The sequence below is a fragment of the Pituophis catenifer genome, unplaced genomic scaffold, assembly GCF_029215685.1.
Source record: "Pituophis catenifer annectens isolate HBS135680 unplaced genomic scaffold, rPitCat1.0.hap2 SCAF_4, whole genome shotgun sequence".
NCBI lineage: Eukaryota > Metazoa > Chordata > Lepidosauria > Squamata > Colubridae > Pituophis > Pituophis catenifer.
In genome coordinates this window covers 112,357,317-112,383,860 of record NW_027256884.1, presented here as the reverse complement: position 1 = coordinate 112,383,860, position 26,544 = coordinate 112,357,317, and the positions used below count along the sequence as shown (strand labels likewise).

General features: G+C 41.3%; 1 protein-coding gene across 1 annotated transcript; it reads right to left on the bottom strand.

The window, feature by feature from the left end:
* Window positions 1–1,499: 1,499 nt before the first annotated feature.
* CUNH11orf65 (chromosome unknown C11orf65 homolog) lies at window positions 1,500–21,629 on the bottom strand. The gene is made up of 9 exons (XM_070942861.1): window positions 21,585–21,629; window positions 19,414–19,531; window positions 16,840–16,932; window positions 15,096–15,149; window positions 13,083–13,283; window positions 10,640–10,773; window positions 3,207–3,377; window positions 2,534–2,589; window positions 1,500–1,582 (listed from the first exon to the last, which is right to left on the bottom strand). The coding sequence occupies exons 1-9, from the start codon at window positions 21,611–21,613 to the stop codon at window positions 1,500–1,502; spliced, it is 939 nt and encodes a 312-aa protein (XP_070798962.1). The 5' UTR covers window positions 21,614–21,629.
* Window positions 21,630–26,544: the final 4,915 nt, after the last annotated feature.

The following is a 26,544-nucleotide window of genomic DNA, read 5'->3' as shown; positions in this document are numbered from 1 at the left end:
GCAAAGACTTTCTCTAAAGATTGCTGCCACTCCCCCACCCCTTCCCTGAGCCCTTGGCTGATGGAATGCACGGAAACCTGGCGGGCACATTTCCACAAGGGGAACTCCTCCCTCCTGGCCTAACCAGGTCTCCGTAATCCCTGCCAGGTCAGCACCCCCCTCTGAAATAAGATCATGAATGAGGGGGGCTTTATTTACCACTGACCTGGCATTACATAACATCAGCCGTAGACCCAGGGTCTGAGACTCTGAACAACCCGGGAAACGAGCAGTGCTTTGGGGGTCGGAGTGGGCAATCGCTCGTAAACATCGAGTGCGCACTCCCGAAACATAATATGGCCCCCTGCAGCCGTCATATCTGCCCCTCCCACTTACTATACTAATGCCCATTGCTTCATCCCCCTGCATCCTTGTCAGATTTCTGTCCCCATCCTCCCCACCATGATTATCAGACCCATTACCCCTTTCAGTGGATTTATGGATCCCCCCAGATCCATTCCCACAATCCCTCCCAGAACCCCTTAAAATAGAACTTAAAGATTTATCTAAAAACCCCCAAAGCCGTCGGTTTTTTGCAAACCACCTCAGGGTTCCAAAACCCGTCCTCAAGGGCGGCCCTTGATAACTGAGAGGGCCAGACATGCGAGAGGGGGGAATCTCGCAGTGCAAGGAGCTCCGCAGTTGAATACATCAAAGATAGGAGCGAGTTGAAGGAGATGAAGGATCATTTTCTTCTAAGAGTGTTAGAGATGGTTAAGACGTAATTTAAAATAAGGGAGGAAATAGATGTAAAAGGGAGACCAGTAAGTTACAAATGTCAATACATCGGAACATCATCGCCCTCTCACGACGATGGGAAGTCTTGTGGTTGTAGTAAGTCCATCCAAAGGAGGTGGGGGTAGAGGTCTCAAAAGGTCGTCCTCTCACAGCGACCAAACCATTTGAAACAAACAAATAATCCAAGACTCTCGATGTCTGTATCTCCTCCAGTCCTGATCCCAGCGATGGCCGAGGATTAGATCAAAAAAGTAAGGCAGAGCCACTGGACAAAGTATTTAGGGTTAAATAATCAGGGTAATCTTGGGGGAACAGGTGATTATGTGATTGTGTTGTTTCCATATCTTTGCTCACTTATATGTAATATCTTAAACTTGTCAGAATCAAAAAAATTAATGATTAAAAATAAATCTTGGAGAATTAAGAAATGTTACTAATTGTGTGTATTACAACAGACATGTCATCTATCACAAAATAAGTTCACTAGGAAACTAAATAAATTTAATTTCAAATTTCTTTACATTCATTACATTTTATGTTAATGTGTTAAGGCACATTAACTTGACAAATGCATAGATTTCATCTTTTTATACTGAGTTTCTATTTGTCTCCTGAAGTTTTATGTTGATACTGTTGTGACTGATGAATGTTCAATTGTCAGATGTGTTTTTTTTTTCTTCTGCACCTATTAAAGTGAGTTGATAATAGGTCTCTCTTTTAGTCTACATTAGCTGAGATCGCATTATTTCTTGGATGTCCTTTGGTATCAGTTCAGAAACGTTATAGTGTTGAGTAAACTGGAAAGCTAAAGGTAAACATACAAATGAATATTTATACAATAAAACCAAATGTTTTATAAGAGCACAAATATATTTTAAAATCATTTACAGTGGAAAACTGAATTCAAGGTATTTATTCATAGATAATATTGCATGATAGTGACACAAAGTGTAACTCCCCTGCATTCCTAGAAGATATACCCAATTCAAATTTACTGAATTTAGATTTATCCTTGAATTATAAAGTAATGTTAGATAGGCATAATCTTTTTTTAAGAAGTTTATTTTCTACAATAACTTGCAAAATGGCACATTTGCATCTGCAATATTGTATTCTATGTCTATTTTTAGGGATGAGGTTTGAGACCACAAGCACTTTTTGAACTTCGGGAGAAAAGATGGCATAACACAAATTCAACAAATAGTAATATATATAATATTGCAACAGGTCATAATTCTTACCAAACTGACTTCAGATATTTGATTGGGCCTAGAAATTTGCTTCTCTAGAAATAATGAAAGCTAAGACTTCAATATTAATATCATTTTTCTGCATTTATAAAATCCACATTTAGGAATATATTTGAAATGTTCACATAGCGAATCCCTCAAAATAAATTATAACAAAGATCCAAATCGTGTATTCTATGATCAGCATGGCTACCAACGCAATTCCAATTCATATTTGTTTTCATCCACTTTTACAAAATACTAATTAATTATGCCATAATTGTTTTAAGTTAACTGAATTAATTAAAATTTTAATTAATCAAAGATTTGCCTCCATAACGTTATACACCTAATTCTACAGAAAATCAGGAATTATGCATCTGTGGGATTACAACACCAGCTGCTCTGCCATCATCACACATCAGTCTCACGTGCTGCAGGAGTCTTTAATTACCCATGTAATTTATGATCCAATACTCTTATCTTTAGATTAAAATTATGTAAAGAATGACCAGAAAAAGTTTTACCTTTAAAACTTTCTGAAGTCTTGCTTGTTCCAACTTCTTTCCATAGTTTAACATATCTAGGTAAACAATAAGCACAGTGAATAAAATGGAGCAGTAATAACCAAATTGCAATCCATACTTTAGAGCAGGGGTGTCAAACTCGCGTTGTCACGGCATCGTCACATGACATATTGCGACTTTTTCCCCCTTTGCTAAACTCAACATGGGCATGGCCAGTGCATGACGCATCCGGCCCATGGGCCGTGAGTTTGACAGTGTGATATATATAATATTCCTAGCACTGCACTCTGTCTCTAACACACACAAACACTTTTTAAATCTCCCAACTCTCAGTGGTTACAGTGTTACACTAAAAATTGCAGTAACAATTAAAACCATCCAAATTGCAAAAACAAAACCAAGGTGAAACAATAAGAAAAACAAAAGGTGTGTAAGAGGTGTTACAGAAAAGCTTTTATTAAAAAAATTCCTATATTACTGCTGCTCTCTCTTGTATATTTTGTGATTTGATTGGTGTCTGTGCGTGAGAGAAAGACCGAAGAGAGTGGGTGTGAGTTAATACATTAGATTATTATTAATATAAATTGCCAGTAAAAATCAAAAGCTAAAAATGGATAATTTTAAAACAATAAGATTTAGAAAAGTAATGAAAGGTGAACTTTAAAACCATTACTCGTCATAATTCAATGCATTTGTCCACTTTAACATCTCATCTACTTCCCATTCCATCACTTGATCTATTCCTTCCTTCTCCAGGGACTTGATTAGCCCTTCTGTTGCTCTCTGAATTAAAGCAGTTGCCTCAGGATTCTGTGTTTTAACTTTCAGATTTTCGCCGAAGTACCTAGAAAATAGAAATATGTATTTTCATTCTTAATAGTTACACCATTTTCATTGAGTATTTATTTATTTATTTATTTATTTTTGAATTTGTATACCGCCCTTCTCCCTGAGGACTCAGGGCGGTGAACAGCCAGATAAAAACATCAGATACAAATATTAAAACACATTTAAAAATATATACAAATTTGGCCCCATTAATTAAAACGATAAGCAAAACAAAACAATTAAAAAACCCTTAAAAAGAAATTAAGCCAGCCCGGCTTGTTGAAAAAAGAAAGTTTTAAGGGCACGGCGGAAGGCACTGAGGTCATGGATTCTCCTTATCTCAGGGGGCAACTGATTCCAGAGGGTAGGTGCCCCCACAGAGAAGGCCCTCCCCCTGGGGGTCACCAGCCTGCATTGTTTGGCTGATGGCACCCCGAGGAGGCCCTCTCTGTGGGAGCGCACGGGTCGGTGGGAGGTCGTCGGTGGCAGTAGACGGTCTCGAAGATAGCTAGGCCCTATGCCATGGAGCGCTTTAAAGGTGATAACCAACACCTTGAAGCGCACCCGGAAGACCACCGGGAGCCAGTGCAGTTCACGCAGGAGCGGTGTTACATGGGAGCGCCACGCTGCTCCCGTCACTACCCGCGCTGCTGCGTTCTGGACCAGTTGGAGCCTCCGGGTGCTCCTCAAGGGGAGCCCCATGTAGAGAGCATTGCAGTAATCAAGGCGAGAGGTTACGAGGGCATGAGTGACTGTGCACAAGGAATCCCGATCAAGAAAGGGCCGCAACTGGCGAATCAGGCGAACCTGATAAAAGGTCCCCCTGGTTACAGCCGTCAGATGTTCCTCCAAGGACAGCTGCGTATCCAGGAGGACTCCCAGATTGCGAGCCCTCTCTGTGGGGGCCAAAGACTCGCCCCCAATGGTCAGTGATGGAGTCAACTGACCATATCGGGATGCCGGGAACCACAGCCACTCAGTCTTGGAAGGGTTGAGCCTGAGCCTGTTCCTCCCCATCCAGATCCGTACAGCCTCCAGGCACTGGGACATCACTTCAAGGGCATCGTTGGGGTGGTCTGGGGTGGAGATGTACAGCTGAGTATCATCAGCGTACTGATGGTATCTCACCCCAAAGCCACGGATGATCTCGCCCAGCGGCTTCACATAAATGTTGAACAGGAGGGGCGAGAGGACCGACCCCTGAGGCACTCCACATATAAAAGGCCTCGAGGTCGACCTCTGCCCCCCTGCCAACACGAACTGCGACCGGTCGGAGAGAAAGGAGGAGAACCACCGTAACACGGTGCCCCCCATCCCCAACTCTTCCAACCGGTGCAGCATGATACCATGGTCGATGGTATCAAAAGCCGCTGAGAGGTCTAACAGGACCAGAACAGAGGAGCAACCCCTGTCCCGAGCCCTCCAGAGATCATCAACCAACGCGACCAATGCCGTTTCCGTGCTGTGCCCAGGCCTGAAACCAGACTGGAACGGATCCAGATAGGATGTTTCCTCCAGGAATTGCGGGAACTGTCGCGCGACCACACTCTCAACAACCTTCGCCAGGAAGCGAAGGTTGGAGACAGGACGATAGTTGGCCAATATTGCTGGATCCAGGGACGGCTTCTTGAGGAGAGGCCTCACCACCGCCTCCTTCAAGGCCGCGGGGAAGTAACCCTCACTCAACGAAGCGTTGATAACACCCTGGAGCCAGCCTCGTGTAACCTCCCGGGAGGCCAGTACCAACCAGGAGGGACACGGGTCCAGTAAACATGTGGCCGCACTAAGTCTCCCCAAAATCCTGTCCACATCATCGGGAGTCACAGCATCAAACTCCTCCCAGATAAAGTAGTAATATTATTATAATCAAAATTTATTTGCCACCCATATCTCAGTCTGAGGCAAGTATATGCACTCCTCTGCCCTTTCAAGATAAGCAACGTTAAACAAAGGGCAGAAAAGGAGGAAGAAACAAAAATTAATAGACTTGGTTTGATAGATTAATAGAAATTAATAGAGCTGGCTTGGTCTATAGAACCAGTGGTTAAGGCACCGGGTTGGAAAGCAGGAGACCATGAGTTCAAGACTTGACTTAGCCATGGAAGGCAGCTGGGTGACTTTGGGCCAATCAAACTCACTCCGTCCAAGTTACCTCAGGGTTGTTGTAGTGAAAATAACAGGAGCAAGGTGAGTGTTCACCATTTTGAGTGATTTTCAAAAATAATAAGGGCAGGAAATAAGCAAATAAATAAATAAAAAATAGAAAATTAAAAGCCTGAGGTTAAAAAAAAAGGAAATGCAAATAAGTAGTTTACATCAACACAATCATCATACTTCCCCAAAGATTTGTGTTCCTGCAAACCATCCTTGGTTGTTCGGCATCCATATACAACTTCACTGCCTTTTAAGTTTCACCTCCTTGTTTGGAAGGAATTTCATAAACTCCATCCAGCAGTGACCTAAGTCTTCCTCTGCTTATTTGCTCTTCCTTTACATGTTTTATTTCATAATTTGAACCTCATTACATTTTTCATATTAGTCATTCATTTTTATATCGACATTTAGCCTACGGTATATATACCCATTCATCCTTGATCTAGCCAACATTCACTTCCATCTGCCCAAAGGGACATATAGTCATTTTCACGTTTGTCAACAAATACTGTTTCCTTGCAACAAATTGTGCTACCCAATTCTTTTATATTGCCAATAGCATTTCCTGAAATTTCTACACTTTCTCCTCTAGTAATCTTTTGCCATTTATGGATAATTTTAATCCATTTTTGCCTTAAAGCACAAGTCTCTTGACTACAGTAAACCTTCATATCCATATTTACTACATTATACAGCCCAACATTTGTTGCAAATCATTTGGGTTTTAGTCAACAATACAGCTTCATCTGCATAGAAAAATACACATTTCCAAATGAAACATCTCTAACATCATCTCAAGCAGTGCAAAGACATAAAATAATCAAGGGGACATTACATATTACCTTACTCCTTATTCAATATTGAAACTATTTCCTAATCTTTGTTTATTCTCACATGTGCTTTCCTTCCTTCATATATTGTTCTTACTGCATTTGATAGTAATTTTCGAATCCCCATTTGTGCAAAACAAGGATATTCATGTTTTATTTAACTCAACAAAAATCCAATAAATTTGTCACATTCATATTGTTTTCAAAAACCTACCAAAGAGCAAAACGCTCTCCTGTACTTCCCTTGCTCAACGTAAAACTTTCCATATTTTGCCCATTGTTATTCCTCACATCCTTTTGATCAAAATTCTTCCAAATACCTTCACATAATAAACTAATCCCCTTCGAGTTTTTGTATTCATTCTGGTGCTTTCCTTTGTAGAGGGAACAATAACCTTTTTACAGTGACCAGGCACAGGTGGACTCTACACACCTACCTTACAAGTTGCACAACCATTCGGTAAGAAAATCATATCTACATTTAACACTTCTTTTGCTATGCCATGGAGAGCACTGTTTCACAAACTTGGCAACTTTAAACATTGCTGTGTGTGTGTGTGTGTGTGTGTGTGTGTGTGTGTGTGTGTGTGTGTAATTCTGGGAATTGAGTTCCACCCATCATAAAGTTACCAAGTAAAATCAATGGGAAGACAGCAGGAAATCACAAGTATTTCTGAGCACATTGTAAGCCGCCCTGAGTCTTCGGAGAAGGGCGGCATATAAATCAAATTAAAAAAAATTAAAAAAAAAAAAGCGGTAATGCAAGATCCTCACTTAATGACCCACGTGGTAAATGATGGTAACCAGGACTACCGAACTGGAAGCACTAAATGGCACAAACACAAGGTTTTCTAAGTGGCACAAACACAAGGTTTTTCTATTTATGACAGTGTTGCTTAACAACGAAATTTTCAGTCCCAATTAGCGTTGTTAAGATAATCTGTACAGGTAGTCCTCGATTTATAACCACAATCGAGACCAGAATTTTTATTGTTAAGTAAGGCGATTGTTAAGTAAATTGCACACAATTTCACAACCTTTTTTCCCATGGTTGTTAACTGCAACAACTTGCAGTTGTTAAGTTAATAATACGATTGTTAAATGAGTCTGCTTGAGATTGACCTTGCTTGTCAGAAGCCATCTGGGAAAGTCGCAAATGGCGACCCCATGATCCCCTAGGACACTGCAATGCGATTTGTATAAATACATACAAATCGGCAAACACCCAAATTTTGACCAAGTGACTGTGGGTTGCTGTGAGAGTTGTAAGTGCAAGTCCCCGTTGTAAGTCACTTTTTCCAGGGTTGTTGTAACTTTGAACCATCGCTAAATAATAAAGTTGAACACTACCTGTACAATGTATTCAGATGGCAATATAGTTTTAATTTCTTTGAAACCATGTTAATAATAAAACATGCAAGTGTAGTTTTCCAACACATGGAAATGGGGAATTGAGGAATTTAGTCTTTGCAAATTGATTGTTTTGATACATATTTGTTAGCAATTAATTCATTTATACAACACAATTCCTAGACAGTACAATGTAAGGTGAAAAGTGAAGGACACATGTAGCATTTAAACACTCTACAACAGGAGTGTCAAACTCAAGGACCGGGGGCTGGATCTGGCCCGCAGGGTGCTTAGATCTGGATGCGGGACTGCCCTGGAAACAGCGAAGGACCGGTCTGCAGTGCCTCTGTCAGTGAAAACAGAGCTCGGGAGGGCTGTGTGCGGCTCTCCCAACCTCCGTTTTCACTGGCAGTGGGTTGCAGGAGGCCATTGCGGCTGAAAACGGAGCTCGGAAGGGCCGCAGGCAGCACTCCCAAGCTCTGTTTTCACTGGCAAAGCACTTGGGTCATCACAGGCTCTCCCAGCACGAGTGATGTCGAGCTGGCCACACACATCCAGGCCATGCCCCCTCAGCCCCCCAAAGTCAAACACAACCCTGATGGCGGCCCTCAATGAAATTGACTTTGACACCCCTGCTCTACAACAACAACATGATGTATTCTGAGATTCATTCAATTAAAAAAATGATTCTGAAAAAACTCGGCATAATAAATGATCAGGACTGATCTCTCAACAAGAAATTCAAACGGTTGCCTAGGGAAGCACGATTTTTAAGAACAACTACTGCACAAAGCACACTGTGACAGATGGACTGCAACTTCCTCTGCCATTAAAAAAGCCCGTGGCATGTTCCAGTAAATGCATTCCCTATGTAATGGAATAAAAATTCATTCTCTGGTTTCTGCTCTACCAAAGTTTATTGACTGAATCTGATTCTGCACCAGATCTTGGCAGAAACTGTGTTCATTGTTCACTGTGAGAATCATATTTGTCTAGTACATTCTCTGTCTGCTCCTATATAAATTAGACAGAAACCTGTGATCTTCAGGTGATACTGAACTTCATAATCCCTGAGAACTGGAGCTGCAACTGACAAGATAGGATCTCAAAAGCCACAGAGTTTTGATGCCACCTGGCCTCTCATCTCTTAGGAAAACACCTTGTTCACCTGTTGTGCTAAAGAACTGGTGCTCTAAGTTAGAAATAGCCACAGCTACTCACAAAATACATGCATGGAAATAATGACTTCAGGCTCTCAGGAAGGCAATTTCAATTTTAACAACTCCACCCAAACTGTTTATTTGTGTATTTGACTGACAAACAAGGTATCTAAAGGAATCCACCCCAAAGCACTGGAGGGCACTGTTGTACAAGCAGCAGTCTTCTTACGAAAGACCATGCTATAACATGGAAGGCAGTCTTCCCATGCTGATTTAAACCTGCCCTGTTTTATTATTCTATTTGGACATAAATAAACAAACACACAAACATCTAGAGAGCCACTATATTTGACTAATATAGTCTTTCCCGTTTTTTTTTAAATTTAAAAAAATTAAAACTCATTTAAAAATGTTAACTTACAACTTTTTAAGTTATCTCAGAACGTATCATATATGGTCTGCTTAGTTACTGCGGAAATACAGTTGTTTAAATATTTTACACCTCCTCCAATGTGTTAGGGTTACAGGCAGTCCTCAAGTTACGAACAGAATCAGGACTGAAACCTTGGTTGATGAACAAAATAGATCGTTAAGCAAGATGCAATCCCAGCATTCCTGATTGTGGTCATTAAGTGATCTCCTAGGTTGTTAAATGGAGCAAAAGAACTGCCTGCTGAATTCAAAAGAGCCTTGATAGTACAGTGGTTTAGTGCACCCTGTTATTAACACAGCTACCTGCAATTTCTGCTGGTTCGAATCTCTCCAAGGCTCAAGGTTGACTCAGCCTTCCATCCTTTCTAAGGTAGGTGAAATGAGGACCCAGTTTGTGGGGGCAATAAGATCATCAGAGGCTTTCAGGGAACTCAGCTTGGATCGTCAGAGCCTTTTGAAAGCATTTTTTTACAACCTCTTCACAGAAGAGGTTGTAGAAAAAATGGTTTTAAAAGTAAAAAAAAAAAATGGCCACGCCCACCCAGTCACATTAACCCCCCACCACCAAGCCACGCCCACAGAACCAGCAGTAGCAAATTTTAGATTTCACCCCTGGTCATTATTGGGTGCCTGGCAACCAGTCATAATTGCAACCAGTTTTCCAACCACCCAGAATGCTATCATGTAACCATGGAAATGGAGGAAGGGGCAACGTGATGCTTTACAACGGCTTTAGGGGGGTAAAATACCCCTTTTGGAGGCGATTGTAACTTCAAACAGTCATTGACCGGTCATAAGTTGAGGACTATTCATATAACTTTTATTAGTTTGACTGAATTTGAATTAGTAAATGGCTTCAGCCTATCAGGTTGGCATTAAGTGGAGGAAGGTTAACTTGGAAGGATGATTTGCCTTAGTTCTGTTGCCCTATCTTTTAGATCACAGGTTTTTTGAACTTTTGCAAAAACCTGATGGATTTCCATGAGGGTAAGGGAGGAGGGGGGGAAAGTCAATTCATTTTAACACCAATATTCTGTCACTAGAGCTTTGCCTTTTGATCAGGGATTACAGATAACGTTATTTTTTTTTTCAAATTAACAGGTTCCCTGGCCTGAAAGGTTTTACACTCCCCAATCTAGATGAATGCAGCCAATAGAATTGGCAGAAATGGTTAACTTGTGATTTATGGCAAGCTATTTCCAGCTGATGAATAACTCTAGCTTAATCATGATGGATTACCATTATATTAGCATAATATGGCTGAATGAATGATAATTAAAAACCACTAAGCTGATAATAAAATGAAAATTGACCACTCTCGTGTTCGGAATGTCAAGTTGCTGTAAACTCACATTTTTCTCAGCCATTCGATTTTTCTTGCCTTTCTTCTTTTCGCCATGTTCCGTTTCCTCTGCTTAGGAGAATGATGGAATTCCTGTATTTTGGTATTGTCTTTCGTTGTTACAGAGTCCACACCCTTCCAATACTGAAATATATTGTTGAAAACCATTTCACATTTATCAGAATTTTTAAAATCGCTTGTCAAGGCTAAATACCTTTCAGACAACTGCTGTTCTGCCCCAGCTCCCTTTTCTCTACCAATATGCTCCAGGTTTTTTTAGGGATCAACTCATTGATGCTTGCAGAGACAGATGATCTGGAGTTTGGCAATGGCTGGGTTTGAACAGTTTGCTATGTTAAAAAGGCAGGTTGCTAAATTGACATTGATATTCCCCCTTCCATTCTACATTGCGCTTATTATGTTGGCAACTCTTAACACTGCTGTAACCCCATTGGTTGAAATGAGCATTACACAAATAAAAGGAAGTATGTTAAAGGTAAAGGTATCACCTTTCCAGGTGTGTCAGATTCTAGGGGGCAGTGCTCATCTGTTTCTTAGCCAAGCGAGCCAGTGTTGTCCAAAGACATTTCTCTGGTCATGTGGCCAGCATGACTAGATGCCGAGGTGCACGGAACGCTGTTACCTTCCCATCAAAGTGGTACCAGGGGTGGGTTCTACTTAACTTTACTACTGGTTTGCAATGGGGCCACTCATCTGTGCATGCGCAGAAGCGTTCTGATGACATCGGGTTGGTGGGCGGAGCCTCCCGCCAGTTTTACTAGCGGTTCTATAGAACCGGTCTGAACCGGGGGCAACCCACCACTGAGTGGTACCTATTTATCTACTTGCATTGGCACGCTTTCGAACTGCTAGGTGGGCAGGAGCTAGAGCGAGTAACAGGAGCTCACCCCATTCCAAGGCACTTGGGTCTCAAACCCGGACTGTCAGCTTTCCAGCTGACAAGCTCAGTGTCTTTTAACCGCTGAGCCATTTATACTAAGGTTTAACCAGATGTTATGGTTGATTGGAATTTGTTGGTTGGGATTTTTAGAAATGTTGACAAAATTTGCCTGTAAACTAGAATCCCCTTTTGGGATTCAGCTACCCTATAGAGATGCATTTTATTTAACATTTAACTTAATATGTGAAATCAGCCCCAATTGAAGAGAAGAAAAAGGAGAAGGCTATGACAGCTAATTATATTTCCTTTCAGAAACATCTGAAGCAAAATTGTAGGAAATGACACGAATCTTTCTGTTTCAGATCAGTGTTCTCTGATATAAATCTTCTAAAAATACCCCTACATTCTGAGTTGGTAGCATAATACAGCCTTTTTGGTACACGTAGTCCTCAATTTACAGCCATAACTGAGCCCAAAATTTCCATTGCTAAGTGAGTTTTGCCCCATTTTTTGACCTTTCTTGTCAAAGTTGTTAAGTGAAACACTGCAGCTGTTAAGTTAGTAACATGGTTGTTAAGCGAATCTGGATTTCCTGTTGACTTTGCTTATCAGAAGGTTGCAAAAGGCAACTCATGTGACCCTGGGACTGCAACCATCATAAACAGATGCCAGTTGCTAAGTATCTGCATTTTGATCACATGACTGTGGTTTTGCGGCAACAGTTGTGTGAAAAATAGTCATAACTCACTTTTTTCAGTGACCTTGTAACGTCGAACAGTCACTAAATGGATAGTTGTAACTCAAGGTCTACCTGTAATGCTGTATACTTAGTAAGATTAACCTGTAATGATGTATACTTAGTAAGATTAACCTAGCAATAGGTTGATTTGTAAATTAAAAGCTAACTCAGCTTTTAAAATAAAATGCCTGACATTAACCTGTAACCTTTCAGAAGTCATGTGAGGAAAAAAAGAGTTGAGACAAAACATCAGAAGGCAGAAACAGAAAAAAGGAATAGACAGGAGGGATTGAGATGCAATTGGTTGAATTAGGCCAAACAATTTCTACAGTGTCTGAAGTAGAACTGGAGCAGGGATTGATGGAATAGCTGAAAGGGAAGATAAATTTCCTGATCTCAGAGCCGTATCACAGATAGTCTCCCCTTTGTGAATTGTTGGGTAGTTGGTGATCTGCAATACAAATTGGAGCAGAAGTGGGAAATCATCTCTACTTGAGAAATTCTCTCAACCCCCATATCATATCTCTTGAAAAGAGATGAAAAGTTCAATAACCTTCCACAAAAATGGAGAAAATACATAATAGAAATAAATACCAGCTTCCTGAAGCATTCTTTGAAGAGATTGGAAGGCAGCCCCACATCATTTTGCAGGTTTTATCTATGCTTTTAACAGTAACAAACACAGCCATCACAACTCTTTGAAATGTGTCAAGTGGAAGGAAGTCACCCATCACAAACTATGCAAACAATCTTTTTTGGGGAAGGCAATCATAACAGGAACCGAGTGAAAAATTAAAATATTTATTGTCTTACTCTAATGGAAAGAAGTCGCCATCCATTATTCTCGATGCGTTTATACCAGTCACCAGTACTTTCATTGACGCTCCCTTTCTCCAACTTCCTTGGATTTGGTTTGGTTGCAATCTTTGCGTAGTCTTTGGGACTATTTGCGCACAAATCCACAATAGGTCTATGAGTAAATATTTTATAGTATATGCTGGGAGGAAACTTTTCCTGCAAGGAAATATCCAGTTTAAAAAGTGGTAAATGGAAAACATGTTGGGGTCGCTGCAATTTGTTTTTACAGATCCTAAGGAATATTCTCTGTAAATGTCTATTTATTAACAGAACGAAAAGGTTCTAAAACAGATCAGAAGCAGACTGGAATTATTTTTTCTTAAAATGCACTTCTGTGGGCCCTGAGAAAAATCATCGTAAAATGATTTTGGAAGTACTATTATTTGCATAAAGGGCAAAACAGGCATATAGTATGTTTGTTAAGCGTGAAGCAATCCTGAACTGTATGTACAGTATTTTTAAAGAAGTATTCTGACTTTCAAAATCCTTTCAATTCAACCCCAGCAACACATATCATAAAATGGAAACGATTCTTAAAATAATAAAAGCCAAATAAAAATCCACCCCAAAAATATAATAGCCAATAAAAACGAATGGCATTTTCTTGGTGGTCTGCACCACTGGTGGGTTGCCCCTGGTTCGCACTGGTTCTATAGAACCGGTAGTAAAACCAGCGGGAGGCCCCGCCCACTGACCCTGACGTCATGAAAAAGCTTCTGCACATGCGCAGAAGAGCGCATGCGCAGAAGAGCAAGAGCGCAGCCCTGTTGCGAACCGGTAGTAAAGGGAAGTAGAACCCACCCCTGGTCTGCACACAAGGAATTTGATTGAACCTCTGCTGGAACTTGAATGAAATGGCTTCCTTCCTTCCCGTGAACTTCTCACCCACTTCAACTAGATGGTACTGATAGCTCATGACCAAGTCTATGTGCCCGTTTACTAAGACATTGCAAGAATGTATATTGTTTCAATGAATGCCAAAGCAGTTGAGTGCTCAAAAAAACCACAATTTCAATACTAATAGTGACAGCCAGTTTGTTGCAGTGGTTAACGAAACCAAGAGTCCATGAGTTCTAGTCTCATCTTAGGCACAAAGCCCACTGGATGACTTTGGGATGGTCACTCTCTCAGCCAGGGGTGGGCTTCAGATCCTTTAGCAATGGGTTTGCTGCACCGTTGCTGGGTGGGCGTGGCCATGGCTATCCTCGAGCCTCCGGGATGGCAAAAATTGCTTCCCCCGGTGTCTCGAGGCCCTCTGGAGGCCGGAAACAGGCCTGTTTCCAGATGTCCAGAACTTCCGGGAAGCCTGTTTTTCGCCCTCCCAGACCCTCCGCGCAGCCCCTGCATTTACCTGGAATGATGAACGTGCCACGTAAAGACTCTTGGAAGGGGGGGCCATGGTGGGCGTGGGCATGGCCAGCTAGAAGTGGCATTTGGGGGTTCGCCGAACCCCGGCGATCCTTGGTTAGAGGATCACCCGAACCCTGCCGAACTCCCAGGAGCCCACCTCTGCTCTCAGCCCCAGGAAGAAGGAACTAGCAAACCACTTCTGAAATCTTGCCAAGGAAACCTCAAAGACTTGTCCATTGCAAAGAGTCAACAGTAACTTGAATATGCACACACAGACACAGTCTAATATCAAGCTTTGCTCATCGTGTAAAAAAAAGAAGAAACTCTGTTTTAAAGATGGATTTGCCTTCAGGCTTTTTGCTTACACAGATTTAGATTCTGCACTCTATTAACAAGTGATAAAGTCCTGGCATAAATTTACAAGTACTCCCAGTATGCTTTTTAAAGTATGAAAAAAAATGTGTTCTTTGTAAATTTACATTTTGTGTGATTATATTAATGTGCATACCTGCACATGTGCACAAAGACACACAAACATACAGATATGAACAGGCACTCATATTTGTACACTTGTTTTAATTATTATTATTAAAATATAATTATTAAATGTAAACTTACCCCACCTAGTCTGAATTTAATATGAACTCCTGCTGCAGCATCTAAAAATTCTGCCTGTAATCAAACAAGATTTTACATATGATAGCATGCAAAAACTAAAAAAATAAAGTTAACAAACTTCATTTCTCTATATATCAAAAACAGTGATAGAATATTACAGCTTTATAAAACAAAATCTTTTTTTAAATTGGAAATAAAGAATAAAACAATTGACTTTAGGACCTCATTTTTAAACAGGAAAGACGACTTTGCTTTATTTTACATAATTCCTGAAAACTAGGTTTAATTTTTGAGAGAGCCATTTTCATTTGTCATTCTATATTTATTCTGAATCAATATTTACAATCACAGAAAATCCCAATTTGGCTGTTGGCTACTCTGGACAGAAAGGAACAGAGTTCTGTCAGCAACTCAGCTGTGAGTGCAACTGTGCAGGTTTCCACATGAAAAGCCAAAACACTATCATCCTTTTGGACAGAGATGGGCAACTATGGCCTCTTTACAACCTGTGGACTTCAAGTCTTCAACTCCCAGTGTTGCTAAGCCAGCTGGCTCAGGAATTCTGGGAATTGAAGCCTAGGGGGTCATAAAAGGGCCATAGTTATCCATTCCTTCTTTAGGGTCTCCTTTTTCCTTTCTTTTGACAAGGTAGAAGAGAAATCTGACATCAATCCACCTTTATACAGGTAAGCAGAATGGTCTATCAGCAGATCCGAGCAAGCCACGTTCGTTGTGCTTTTCCACGCAAAACTGGAGCCTTGTCTGAGTTCACTCCAGCCTTTGCCTGGCAAGCCAAATATCCATTTGCCCAAGCTGAGATGAAGTGAGCGTTGGCAGTAATTCTGCTTTGCATATGCAAATTTGAGACCACCTGCCACAAATGGCAGTTAGCAGGAAAAAGAGAAAAAAGAGGGTTTAGCACATAGATATGTAGCTTTTAAATGATGCCATTCGACAACATTTTGGTGTGGCACCAATTATAGAGAAGATGAGAGAAGGCCGATTCCACTGCAGTGGTGGTATTCAGCCGGTTCTATCCGGTTCGGGAAAACCGGTAGCGGGAGGTTCTGCCCACCTGCCTGGACGTCATCACATCCCGTTTTTGACCCTCTGTGTATGCGCGGAAGGCTGTCGCGCTCACATTTGCGAACCGGGAGTGAAGGTAAGTGAATACCACCCCTGCTTCACTGGTATGAACATGTCCAGAGAACAAAACCTTCCACCGTGGCCAAGACTGCCTACCAAATAGAAGTCAATGGCCAGCGATTTCGGGGTTGTCCAAAACAGAGATGGCAAGATACCATCAACAAAGATATGCAAGCTGCGGGCCTGCGCCCTGGAGACACAGCTGACTGTGCAAGGTGACGCTCAATGATATGAAAAGCAGACTCTGTACTTGCGGGAATACACTAGGATGGAGGAGGAGGAGGAGGAGGAGGAGGAGGAGGAGGAGGAGGAGGAGAAGAAGAAGAAGAAGAAGAAGAAGAAGAAGAAGAAGAAGAAGAAGAAGAAGAAGAAGAAGAAGAAGAAGAAGAAGAAGAAGAAGAAGAAGAAGAAGAAGAAGAAGAAGAAGAAGAAGAAGAAGAAGAAAAGTCGCTTTTAAATATTCACTACAAACTTTGATTATACCATATTAAGCCACATTAAGTTGCACCCTGCTGCTAATGTTACACATGTCATGGAACTTTGGATCAATTATAAAAGTGTGAATGCTTAATGCTTACCACTTCGTTTTAGCCCTTACCTCTCTAGGCTCAATGTACTTCATAAGATGGGAAGGTTCCCCATATTGCTTAAAGCCTATAAGCTCTTTATAGTATTCAAATACACCCATATCCTGGAGGGAATAGATAAATGCCGTCTAATTATAAATAGAAATATTACATTTGCTGACACTTGGTGCACATGAACATTTTTCCCAGGCTTCCCCTGACACAATTATTAATTCATATTGTGCTGATTGTATATTATGGTGTCCACAGAGGTGGTGAGATTTATTTATTTATTTGCTTGCTTGTTTATTACATTTCTATAGCCTCTCACCTCAACCAGTGACTCCGGTCAGCTGACAGTTCCAAAACTTTAAAAACAATTAAGGCAATAAAAATAATATTATTTAATATTTAAATAATTCTATTTAAAATAATAGAAACATTGAAAAATAAATGTATACAGCAGCCAAGGTAATTAACCAATTAACAGTGCAGCCACAAATGGGGCCCTTAACACATTCAGAGCCACAGGCTCAGGTACCCAGCCAAGTTTTAAAGCCTTACAAAAGGATAGCAGGGTTGGGGGCCATTCTAATCTCCAAGGGGGGGACTATTCCACAGAGCAGGGGATATTGTGGAAAAAGCCCTTCTTCTAGTGCCCCCCCCCCCCCCAGCCGACATTATCTGGCTGATGGGATCTGCAGCATGCCCAATCTGCTGGATGGAATTAGATGGGTAGAGACTGTTGGAAAAAGGCAGTCCCTCAGGTAGCCCTTCATGTGTTCAAAAAGAAGCTCAAGAATTAAACAGGAGCTAGAGTCAAGACTGTAGATCAGCGGTTCTCAACCTTTACGGTTTCGCGGTTACGGGCAGTGGCAACGGCGGCAGCATAGGAAAGGAGATGGTTTCAGAGGTGGGTTTCAGCAGGTTCTGACCAGTTCTGGAGAACCGGTAGCGGAAATTTTGAATAGTTCGGAGAACCAGTAAATACCACCTCTGACTGGCCCAGCCCCCATCTATTCTCTGCCTCCTGAGTCCCAGCCGATCTGGAGGGAATGGGGATTTTGCAGTAATCTTCCCCTGGAGTGGGGAGGGAATGGAGATTTTACAGTATCCTTCCCTGGAGTGGGGAGGGAATGGAGATTTTACAGTATCCTTCCCCTGGAGTGGGGAGGGAATGGGGATTTTGCAGTAACCTTCCCCGGAGTGGGGAGGGAATGGAGATTTTATAGTATCCTTCCCCTGGAGTGGAGTGGGAATGGAGATTTTACAGTATCCTTCTCCTGCCACGCCCACCAAGCCACATCCACCAAGCCACGCCCACAGAACTGGTAGTAAAACATTTTGAATCTCACCACTGGATCATGGTTTCCTATGCGCAACCTAATCCCCGCATCATGCACAAATTGAGTTTCACATGTTTGCCTGTCGCTTGCATGGCCAGGTTCCCAATGGGCCGCAAACTGGGAGTAGGGGACCCCTGTCATAAATGACCGCTTCTGACTATAATTCAACTCATCATAGCTCCACATTCTCCAGATTAAATAGAGCTCTTTTTTTATTTTTTAAATTCACTGTTGGTTGCCAAATCAGCAAAAAGTGTACACAGTTGCCATAGCTTGATTAACCATGATTTATTGAATAAATCATAATTGGCTGGCTTCACACATTCTCCTAAACCAGGGGTGGGCAGCCAGCTTGGCTGTCTCAGGAATTCTGGGAGTTGAAGTCCACAGGTTGTAAAAGAGCCACATTTGCCCACCCCTGTCCTAAACCATCAACCACAGCTCACAAACCAAAACTGCTCGGTTCACATATCACGGTCAGCAAAGAACTACAACTCGCATCATTGTTGATTATGATGTGTGAATCCCTGGAGCGATGGGAAGGGCAGAGTTTTTTTAAACTAGATATAAGGTGCCCCCAATCGTCTGCGGCTTCAAGTCTTCAGCCACAAAAAGGAACAAGTGTGTAGATGCAATATGACCTCTTGTCCCTTAAGAATGCAACAATTGTGAGACCCACAGGTACCAATCCATCCAAAATATGTAGACGTTTACATAAATAGACTCGAAAAAGCATATTACTCAAAAAGCATATTACTCTAGAACAGGAGTATCAAACTCAAGGCGCGGGGGCTGGATCCGGCCTGGGGGGTACTTAGATCTGGCCCAAGGGGCCACCCTCGAAACAGCGAAGGACTGGCCCATGGAGCTTCTGCCAGTGAAAACAGGCTCCTGAGCTCTCTTTTTGGCTACCATGGCCTCCTGCAATCCTCTGCCAGTGAAAACGGAACTCGGGAGGGCTGTGCGCGGCCCTCCCGAGTTCCGTTTTCACTGGCAGAGGATTGCAGGAGGCCATGGTAGCCAAAAAGAGAGCTCAGGAGCCTGTTTTCATTGGCAGAGTGCTCAGGCCACAGCAGGCATCCCTGACATGAGTGATGTCGAGCTGGCCATGTCCATCCCGGCCACACCCACCCAGGCCACACACACCCCGGCCCCCCCCAAGGTCAAACACAACCCTGATGCGTCCCTCAATGAAATCGAGTTTGATACCCCTGCACTAGAACGAGGGATGACAGTGTGTTTGAGGTATTGTTAACTTACCAGCCATTTTTTCCAGGTTTTTTGAATGATATGTGCTGCTTTCTCCCTTTTCTCTTCTTTCTCATCATCGAATAATTCTATCAGATTCTTTGGGTTTATAATATATTTTCCGGAAGTTCTTAAAATAAAATTTCCATGATACCCATTTATGCTCTATTATGAAATTATTATTTGCATAATAATATCGGATTTATTTTTTCATATTTTAAAATTCTCCTTTTCAACACTACACAGCCATGAAGAAGAGTTTCGGTATTATATAATTTATATAGAAGTGCAAATGACTTTTAAAATTGAAAATATAAATAGGCCAAAACCAAATCTGGATAAATGAAATAAGGACCTCCCTGGTGATAAAATCACAACCAGCAGCTTAAGCATCAATCTTCAGTATTGGGGACGCTGAATACAAGTCCATGGAGACAACTTAAAGTTTTATACCAAGAACTAAGCACTACCAATCATGCAGGAAGCAGAGCCAGTGTATATAGCAATAGCAATAGCACTTAGACTTATATATTGCTTTACAGTGCTTTATAGCTCTCTCTAAGCGGTTTACAGAGTCAGCACATTGACCCCAACAATTTGGGTCCTCATTTTACCGACCTCAGAAGGATGGAAGGCTGAGTCAACCTTGAGCCTGGTGAGATTTGAACTGCCAAATAACAGGCAGCTGGCAGTCAGCAGAAGTAACCTGCAGTACTGCACTCTAACCACTGCGCCACCATGGCTCATAGAACCTAGAGGACTCTTAGAAGAGTCTTAGAGGACTCTTAGAAGAGCCTTGGTAGTACAGTGGTCTAAGGCACCCTGTTATTAAGCTGGTTATTAAGACCAGCTGCCTGCAATTACTGCAGGTTCGAATCTCGCCAAGGCTCAAGGTTGACTCAGCCTTCCATCCTTTCTAAGGTAGGTAAATTGAGGACCCAGTTGTGGGGGCAATAAGCTGACTTTGTATAAATATACAAAAGGATGAAAGCTATTGCTGAGCACATTGTAAGCCGCCCTGAGTCTTCGGAGAAGGGCGGCATATAAATCAAATTAAAAAAAAAAAAAGAAGAGTTGAGACTTACCACTTTTCAACTTACTGTCCTAAACCTCTTCAGCCACTAGAACAATGCTTCTCAACCTCAGCAATTTTAAGATGTCTGGACTTCGACTCCCAGGATTCCCCATGCTGGCTGGTGAACTTTGAGGGCTGAAGTCTATCTATCGTAAAATAGCTGAGGTTGAGAAAGGGTGCACTAGAGAAAGCTCTGCTTAAGGCAACTTGGAGTCTACAGCCTGAAAGTGAGAGCTCTTATTTTGAAGCCTTCTCAATTCAATTCTACTTTGGCCATCTAATGAGAAGAAACGACTCACTGGAGAAGAGCCTAATGCTGGGAAAGATTGAGGGCAAAAGAAGAAGGGGACGACAGAGAACCAGGTGGCTGGATGGAGTCACTGAAGCAGTCGGCGTGAGCTTAAATGGACTCCAGAAGATGGTAGAGGACAGGAAGGCCTGGAGGAATGTTGTCCATGGGGTCACAATGGGTCGGACCCAACTTTGCAACTAACAACAATTCAATTCAAACTTCTATTGTCAATGCACAACATGTGTACAATGAGATTGGCTAAGCCTCCCTTAGTGCACCCCCCCAACCCAAATACATCTCAATAACTCACAGTGAAAGAAGGAAATCCCTAATCCAGTAAATGATACTAACAGACACACAATCCTCTATACATATTTGTGCATAACATTACATTATATTATATTGCACCAATATGAACATGTTGCACGTTGCGCCAGCCCTGTGACTCTATCATACTACATAGTTGTGATGTTATGTTGCATTCAGGAGTCTCGACAGCCCACGGAGAAAAGCTGTGTGTTTTGAGTGTTCAGTTACTGCAACTGGTGAAAACTGTATAATTTCCCATGACACTGAAGCAGGAAAAGGGCAAAGATTATAGTTTTAAAATAACCCCATTACAACTGACAAGAAAGAAAACTTCCCTTAATCCAAACACTGTTGGCTTTGTTCACTTGTGCCACTTGGACCCAGCAATGTAAACAGTGCACCCTCAAAATTATACCATGCATTTCTCCAGCGTAAACACCAAAAGATTGCCCACCCTGCTAAAAGATGTAAATACATACTCCTGCTATGAGATAATTACAGTCTTACCCATATTTTTTCCTGAAGCCTTCCTGCATTGTAGTACTATGTTTGGTGCTGGGGGAAAAAAAAATAAAAACTGTAGATTACTATGCAATTCACGATTTAGGGGAAAAAAAATGCTGATAATTTCCATGGTTTGGTATTTTATAGCATGAAGTGGGATAAGGGTTTTTTTTTTTTTTTGTATATTGCTGAATTGCACTCATTTAGGTATATGAACACTGCAGATCATTAGCACATCTAAAAGGGATGAAAAGAAAAAAAAATGAAAGGCTACATCATGTAAACCTTTAATTAAGGCCCTTTAGAGCCTTGGTGGCGCAGCAGACTAAAGTGCTGTTAAATAGCACCAGCTGCCTGCAATTACTGCAAGTTCAAATCTCACCAGGCTCAAGGTTGACTCAGCCTTCCATCCTTTCGAGGTAGGTAAAATGAGGACCCAGATTGTGGGGGCAATAAACTGACTTTGTATAAAAAAAGAACACCGCTTGGGGGGGGGGGGGCGAAAGCCCTACTAAGCAGGTATATACAAAAGTATGAAGGCTATTGCTTAACGCATTATAAGCCGCCCTGAGTCTCCGGAGAAGGGCGGCATATAAATCGAACCAATAAATAAATAAAATAAATAAATAATATTGACAGAAGAGAATATTTGTAGCTCAGAGTTGAAGAGAGGCGCTTGGTGCTCTCTGAGTTTGATTGTTTTTTTACAGACGTTTCATTACCAAATTGGGTAACATTATCAATGCTCTACTGAAACATCTACCAAAAAAAGAGAGAACAAAAACGAAGTTCAGAGAGCACCAAGGACCCAGCAAACTGTTTAGTCTGTGGCAGTATTTATTAAAGTATGGTCCTACGAGAGGTCCTAGTCTCATAGAGGCCTATGAAATCCAAATTATTTTCCAGCCTATGTTGAAAAATAATGCATTAAAATTCCATCAAATAACTGTGAGATGTGGTAGCAGTAGCAAATGCATCCCTTCCAATTTTTAACACGGTAAATATTGATAAATATAACCCATACGAAGAAAAGCTCTTTGAGGTTCCTTCATAAGTTTTTAAAATGGGAAGGGGGTCCCGAGAGAGAAAAAAGGTTAAGAAACTTGATCTGTAGGTTCCTTGTATTTACTAGCAGATTTCAGCAATTGCACTGAAATCTGTAAGAGTTCTTTTTATCACATTTATATAGTCTGTGGCTCTTACTTTGAAATAACTATGGCAATAAATTGGTACTTAACCAATACCTTGTTTTATTGTGCTTTGCTTTATTGAGCTTTTAAAAAGATTACAGTTTGTGAAGGCTCAGATAATGATTTTTAGGAATACGATTCCTAAATCTTATTCCTAAAAATCTATTCAGTTTTTAGAACTTTCTAGGAATAAAGTATTTTTAAATTGAGGTATGTATATTGGGGTTTTTTTAGACCTAATACTATTGTACATTTAAGAGAATACAGTATAGTGTAAATGTAACTTTTATGTGCTCAGGAAGCCAAAACATTTATGTGATTTGCTTTATTGTGATATTTGCTTTATTGCGGTAGTCTGGACCCAAACCCACAACATCTCCCACGTATACTATAGTTTAAGAAATGTGTGCAGTAATCCAGAGACAAATAAAAATTTTCAGAGCATATTAGATGGAATTCTAAGCGTTTAATCATTTAGAAAATAATGTAGAAAGATAAAATGGAGTCCCAGACATATCTAGATTAGATTATTCTTGCAATCAGCTGTACCCTGTCTTATAAGATGGTTTTCAACCTTCTTTGAAGATGGTTTTCAACCTTCTAAATTGGCTAAAATCAGATTACATGCATACATTAATTCCTTTGTTATTAAGTCATTGCTATTAAGTACATTGCTGTCAACCTCAATTCAAAATTCTTCAAGACCCAGAATAAGCAGCTAACTCTGGACGCTGGACGCTGATTAATTTCAGAACTCCCAGTATTAAACTTTACCAGAGTATGGTTTATTTTCTGAAAACTAGAAATCTAATGGTTTCTAATCTAATGAAAAACCAAGTGGGATCTTCTTTGCTGCTGGTGTCACCCTGAAACACTGAGAGTTCTGTTTCATCTTCAGTGTCATGGAGTTGCATAATACACACCAGGAAAACAACAAACAAACAAACAAACAAAAACACGCCCCAAATTTGCGAATGCAACAGATTAAGCTCTTCCTAAAGCTATTGCGAGTTTGGCAGGTGAGTTGATGGACATTTTAACCCAGTGTTTCCCAAACCTGGCAGCTTCTAAAATGCGTGGACTTCAACTCCCAGAATTCCCTAGCCAGCACGGCTGGCTGAGGAATTCTGGAAGTTGAAGTCCACATTACCTTAAAGTTGAGAAATACTGTTTTAATCCTCCCTGGTTGCAACCCTGTTCCCCTCGGCCGTCCCGCTCCCTGCTTCCGACCCCGAAGCCTGCCTGATTAAGGTGGAAGAGCCCAGCGGTGCTCTTCGATCTCCAGCGGAGGCAACTTTGGCCGGTCGTTGAAGGCGTTTCGGTTGCCACAGCAGCCACCTGGCGGCGAGACGCAGACGGCCGGCTGGGGAAAGGAACGCGGCTGGCCTCAGAGACCGACGCTGCAAAGAATCTGCCAATGCAATGCCCTCTGCACTGCAGGAGCCCCCTCTGTTTTGCCTATTTTGTATTCCTCCTGCAAAAACAGCTCATCAGCTATTTGGTGGAAAGGATAGAAATAATAGAAATAATAGAAATATAGAATAGGAATAGGAATAGGAATAGGAATAGGAATAGAATAGAATAGAATAGAATAGAATAGAATAGAATAGAATAGAATAGAATAGAAATATAGAATAGAATAGTATTGAATAGAATAGAAATATAGAATAGAATAGAATAGAATAGAATAGAATAGAATAGAATAGAATAGAATAGAAATATAGAATAGAATAGTATTGAATAGAATAGAATAGAACAGAATAGAATAGAATAGAATAGAATAGAAATATAGAATAGAATAGAATAGAAATATAGAATAGAATAGAATAAAATAGAAATATAGAATAGAATAGTATTGAATAGAATAGAATAGAATAGAATAGAATAGAAATATAGAATAGAATAGAATAGAATAGAATAGAATAGAATAGAATAGAATAGAATAGAATAGAATAGAATAGAATAGAATAGAATAGAACTCTTTATTGGTCAAGTGTGATTGGACACATGAGGAATTTGTCTCCCGTGCATAAGCTCCCAGTGTACATAAAAAGATATGTGATAAATCATGATCATAGTCATCATAAATACATTCATCATGAATCATAAGATACAACACTTCGTGATAGTCATAGGCTACTGTTTATTTTTCTTATTGGCAGTTTTTGCTGTCTTCCTATAACGCCGTTCCTAGATCCCAAATGGAAGGGATCCAGATAATCCGTTTCCTCCAGAGCCCTCTGATACGGCAGTCTGACTGTGCTGTTACAGATAGTGAGTTGTGGTGAGTTAGTTACCTTAAGAATTAAGAGCTGTCTCCTTAAGAGATTGCATTGTGGGAGATGTAGTGAGAGATTGCATTATAGGAAATGTAGTCCATGACATGTGACCTTATCTGTGTGTCTGATTGGCCACTGAGGCTCTCTGCCGGGATTTTAGAACAAAGACCTGGCCATATGTTGAATTACCTCAGAGGAGAGAACATGCTTTCTGAACAGGGAGTCAGAACTACCATCCTTTTACACTAGGAAATGGGACAGATTATGAAATATGGATGCACCTCACCTGGACTCACTATGATTGTAAGTCTTATGTGTTCAAGGATTCCCAAATAAATATAATCTGCATGAAAACCTGTTTGCTAGAGTTTATCTGCCTGTTCCCAGTGGAGCCAGATGCCTGGGGAACAGAACAGTAAAAGGATGTAGATGCCTGAACCCCTCCCTTTCTTTCGGAGCATTGATGGACATTCTGTTTGAGTGAAAATGCATCTCTTCTCTGTGCACAACTTATAAAAGGACTTTGTTTGCATCTAATTGAGACCTTTGCTTAGCCACGAAAGTGACAAAACTTGCTTTCCTTCTCTTTGCCTGAGTGAAGTATTCTGCTCAGCGGTAAAAGGCAGAAGAAGAAAGACAGTTCTTGTGCTAGCTAAGAAGATTGCCCTGCCATAAAGAGGCCCAGGGGCTGCATTTTTGAATCACCTTTGGCAGTAAAAGGACAGAAAGAGAAAGACAATTCTGGGGCTAGCTAAGAAGATTGCCCTGCCATAAAGGGGCCCAGGGCTGCATGTTTCAATCACCTTTGCAAAGTTTGTGTGTATGTTGTTTAGAAGTTTACTTCGTCACAAAGTAATCCGAGCCACCTAGGCTCTTTGGAGATTGAATTTGCATGATACAAGTTGCTTCCCAGCCTGACCACTCAATGTGCATTTGAAAAGAAACAATCCAGCCACAGTGCATGCTGTTGCTTTGAATCTTGCTTGAATAAAATACTGGAAAGCTAAATCCCCTTTACAGGGCAAGCAACTAAAGCCCAAAGGAACCCAAGTCGAGGAAAGCCTCTTAGGGTCTCCAAATAGGACAGTTGCTTTGCAGCTCTATACAAAGGAACACGCTGAAACCAGTTTAACCCAAGCATTAGTTAGGTAACAGCACCCTAGTGGCCAAAGGTGTACTGCACCAACCACCCCCAATGGTCAGAAGGCAAACTGCAACGACGTCTCCTAGAGTTTGCAACGCACCCCAGCGGTCAACAGGCAAACTGCAACAACGTCTCCTAGAGTTTGCAACGCACCCCAGCAGTCAACAGGTGAACTGCATCGACATCCCCTAGAGTTTGCAGCGCACCCCAGTGGTCAACAGGCGAACTGCAACAACGTCTCCTAGAGTTTGCAACGCACCCCAGCAGTCAACAGGTGAACTGCATCGACATCCCCTAGAGTTTGCAGCGCACTCCAGTGGTCAACAGGCAAACTGCAACAACGTCTCCTA

Bases quoted from the DNA above. Each gene is read 5' to 3' on its own strand.
- CUNH11orf65 (XM_070942861.1), bottom strand. From the start codon at position 21,613: ATGCAGGAAGGCTTCAGGAAAAAATATGG. The intron at 19,532-21,584 runs GTAAGACTGTAA...TTTTATTTTAAG, and splicing joins GGCTTCAGGAAAAAATATGG to AACTTCCGGAAAATATATTA. The intron at 10,774-13,082 runs GTAAGACAATAA...AATATATTTCAG, and splicing joins GGCGACTTCTTTCCATTAGA to TATTGGAAGGGTGTGGACTC.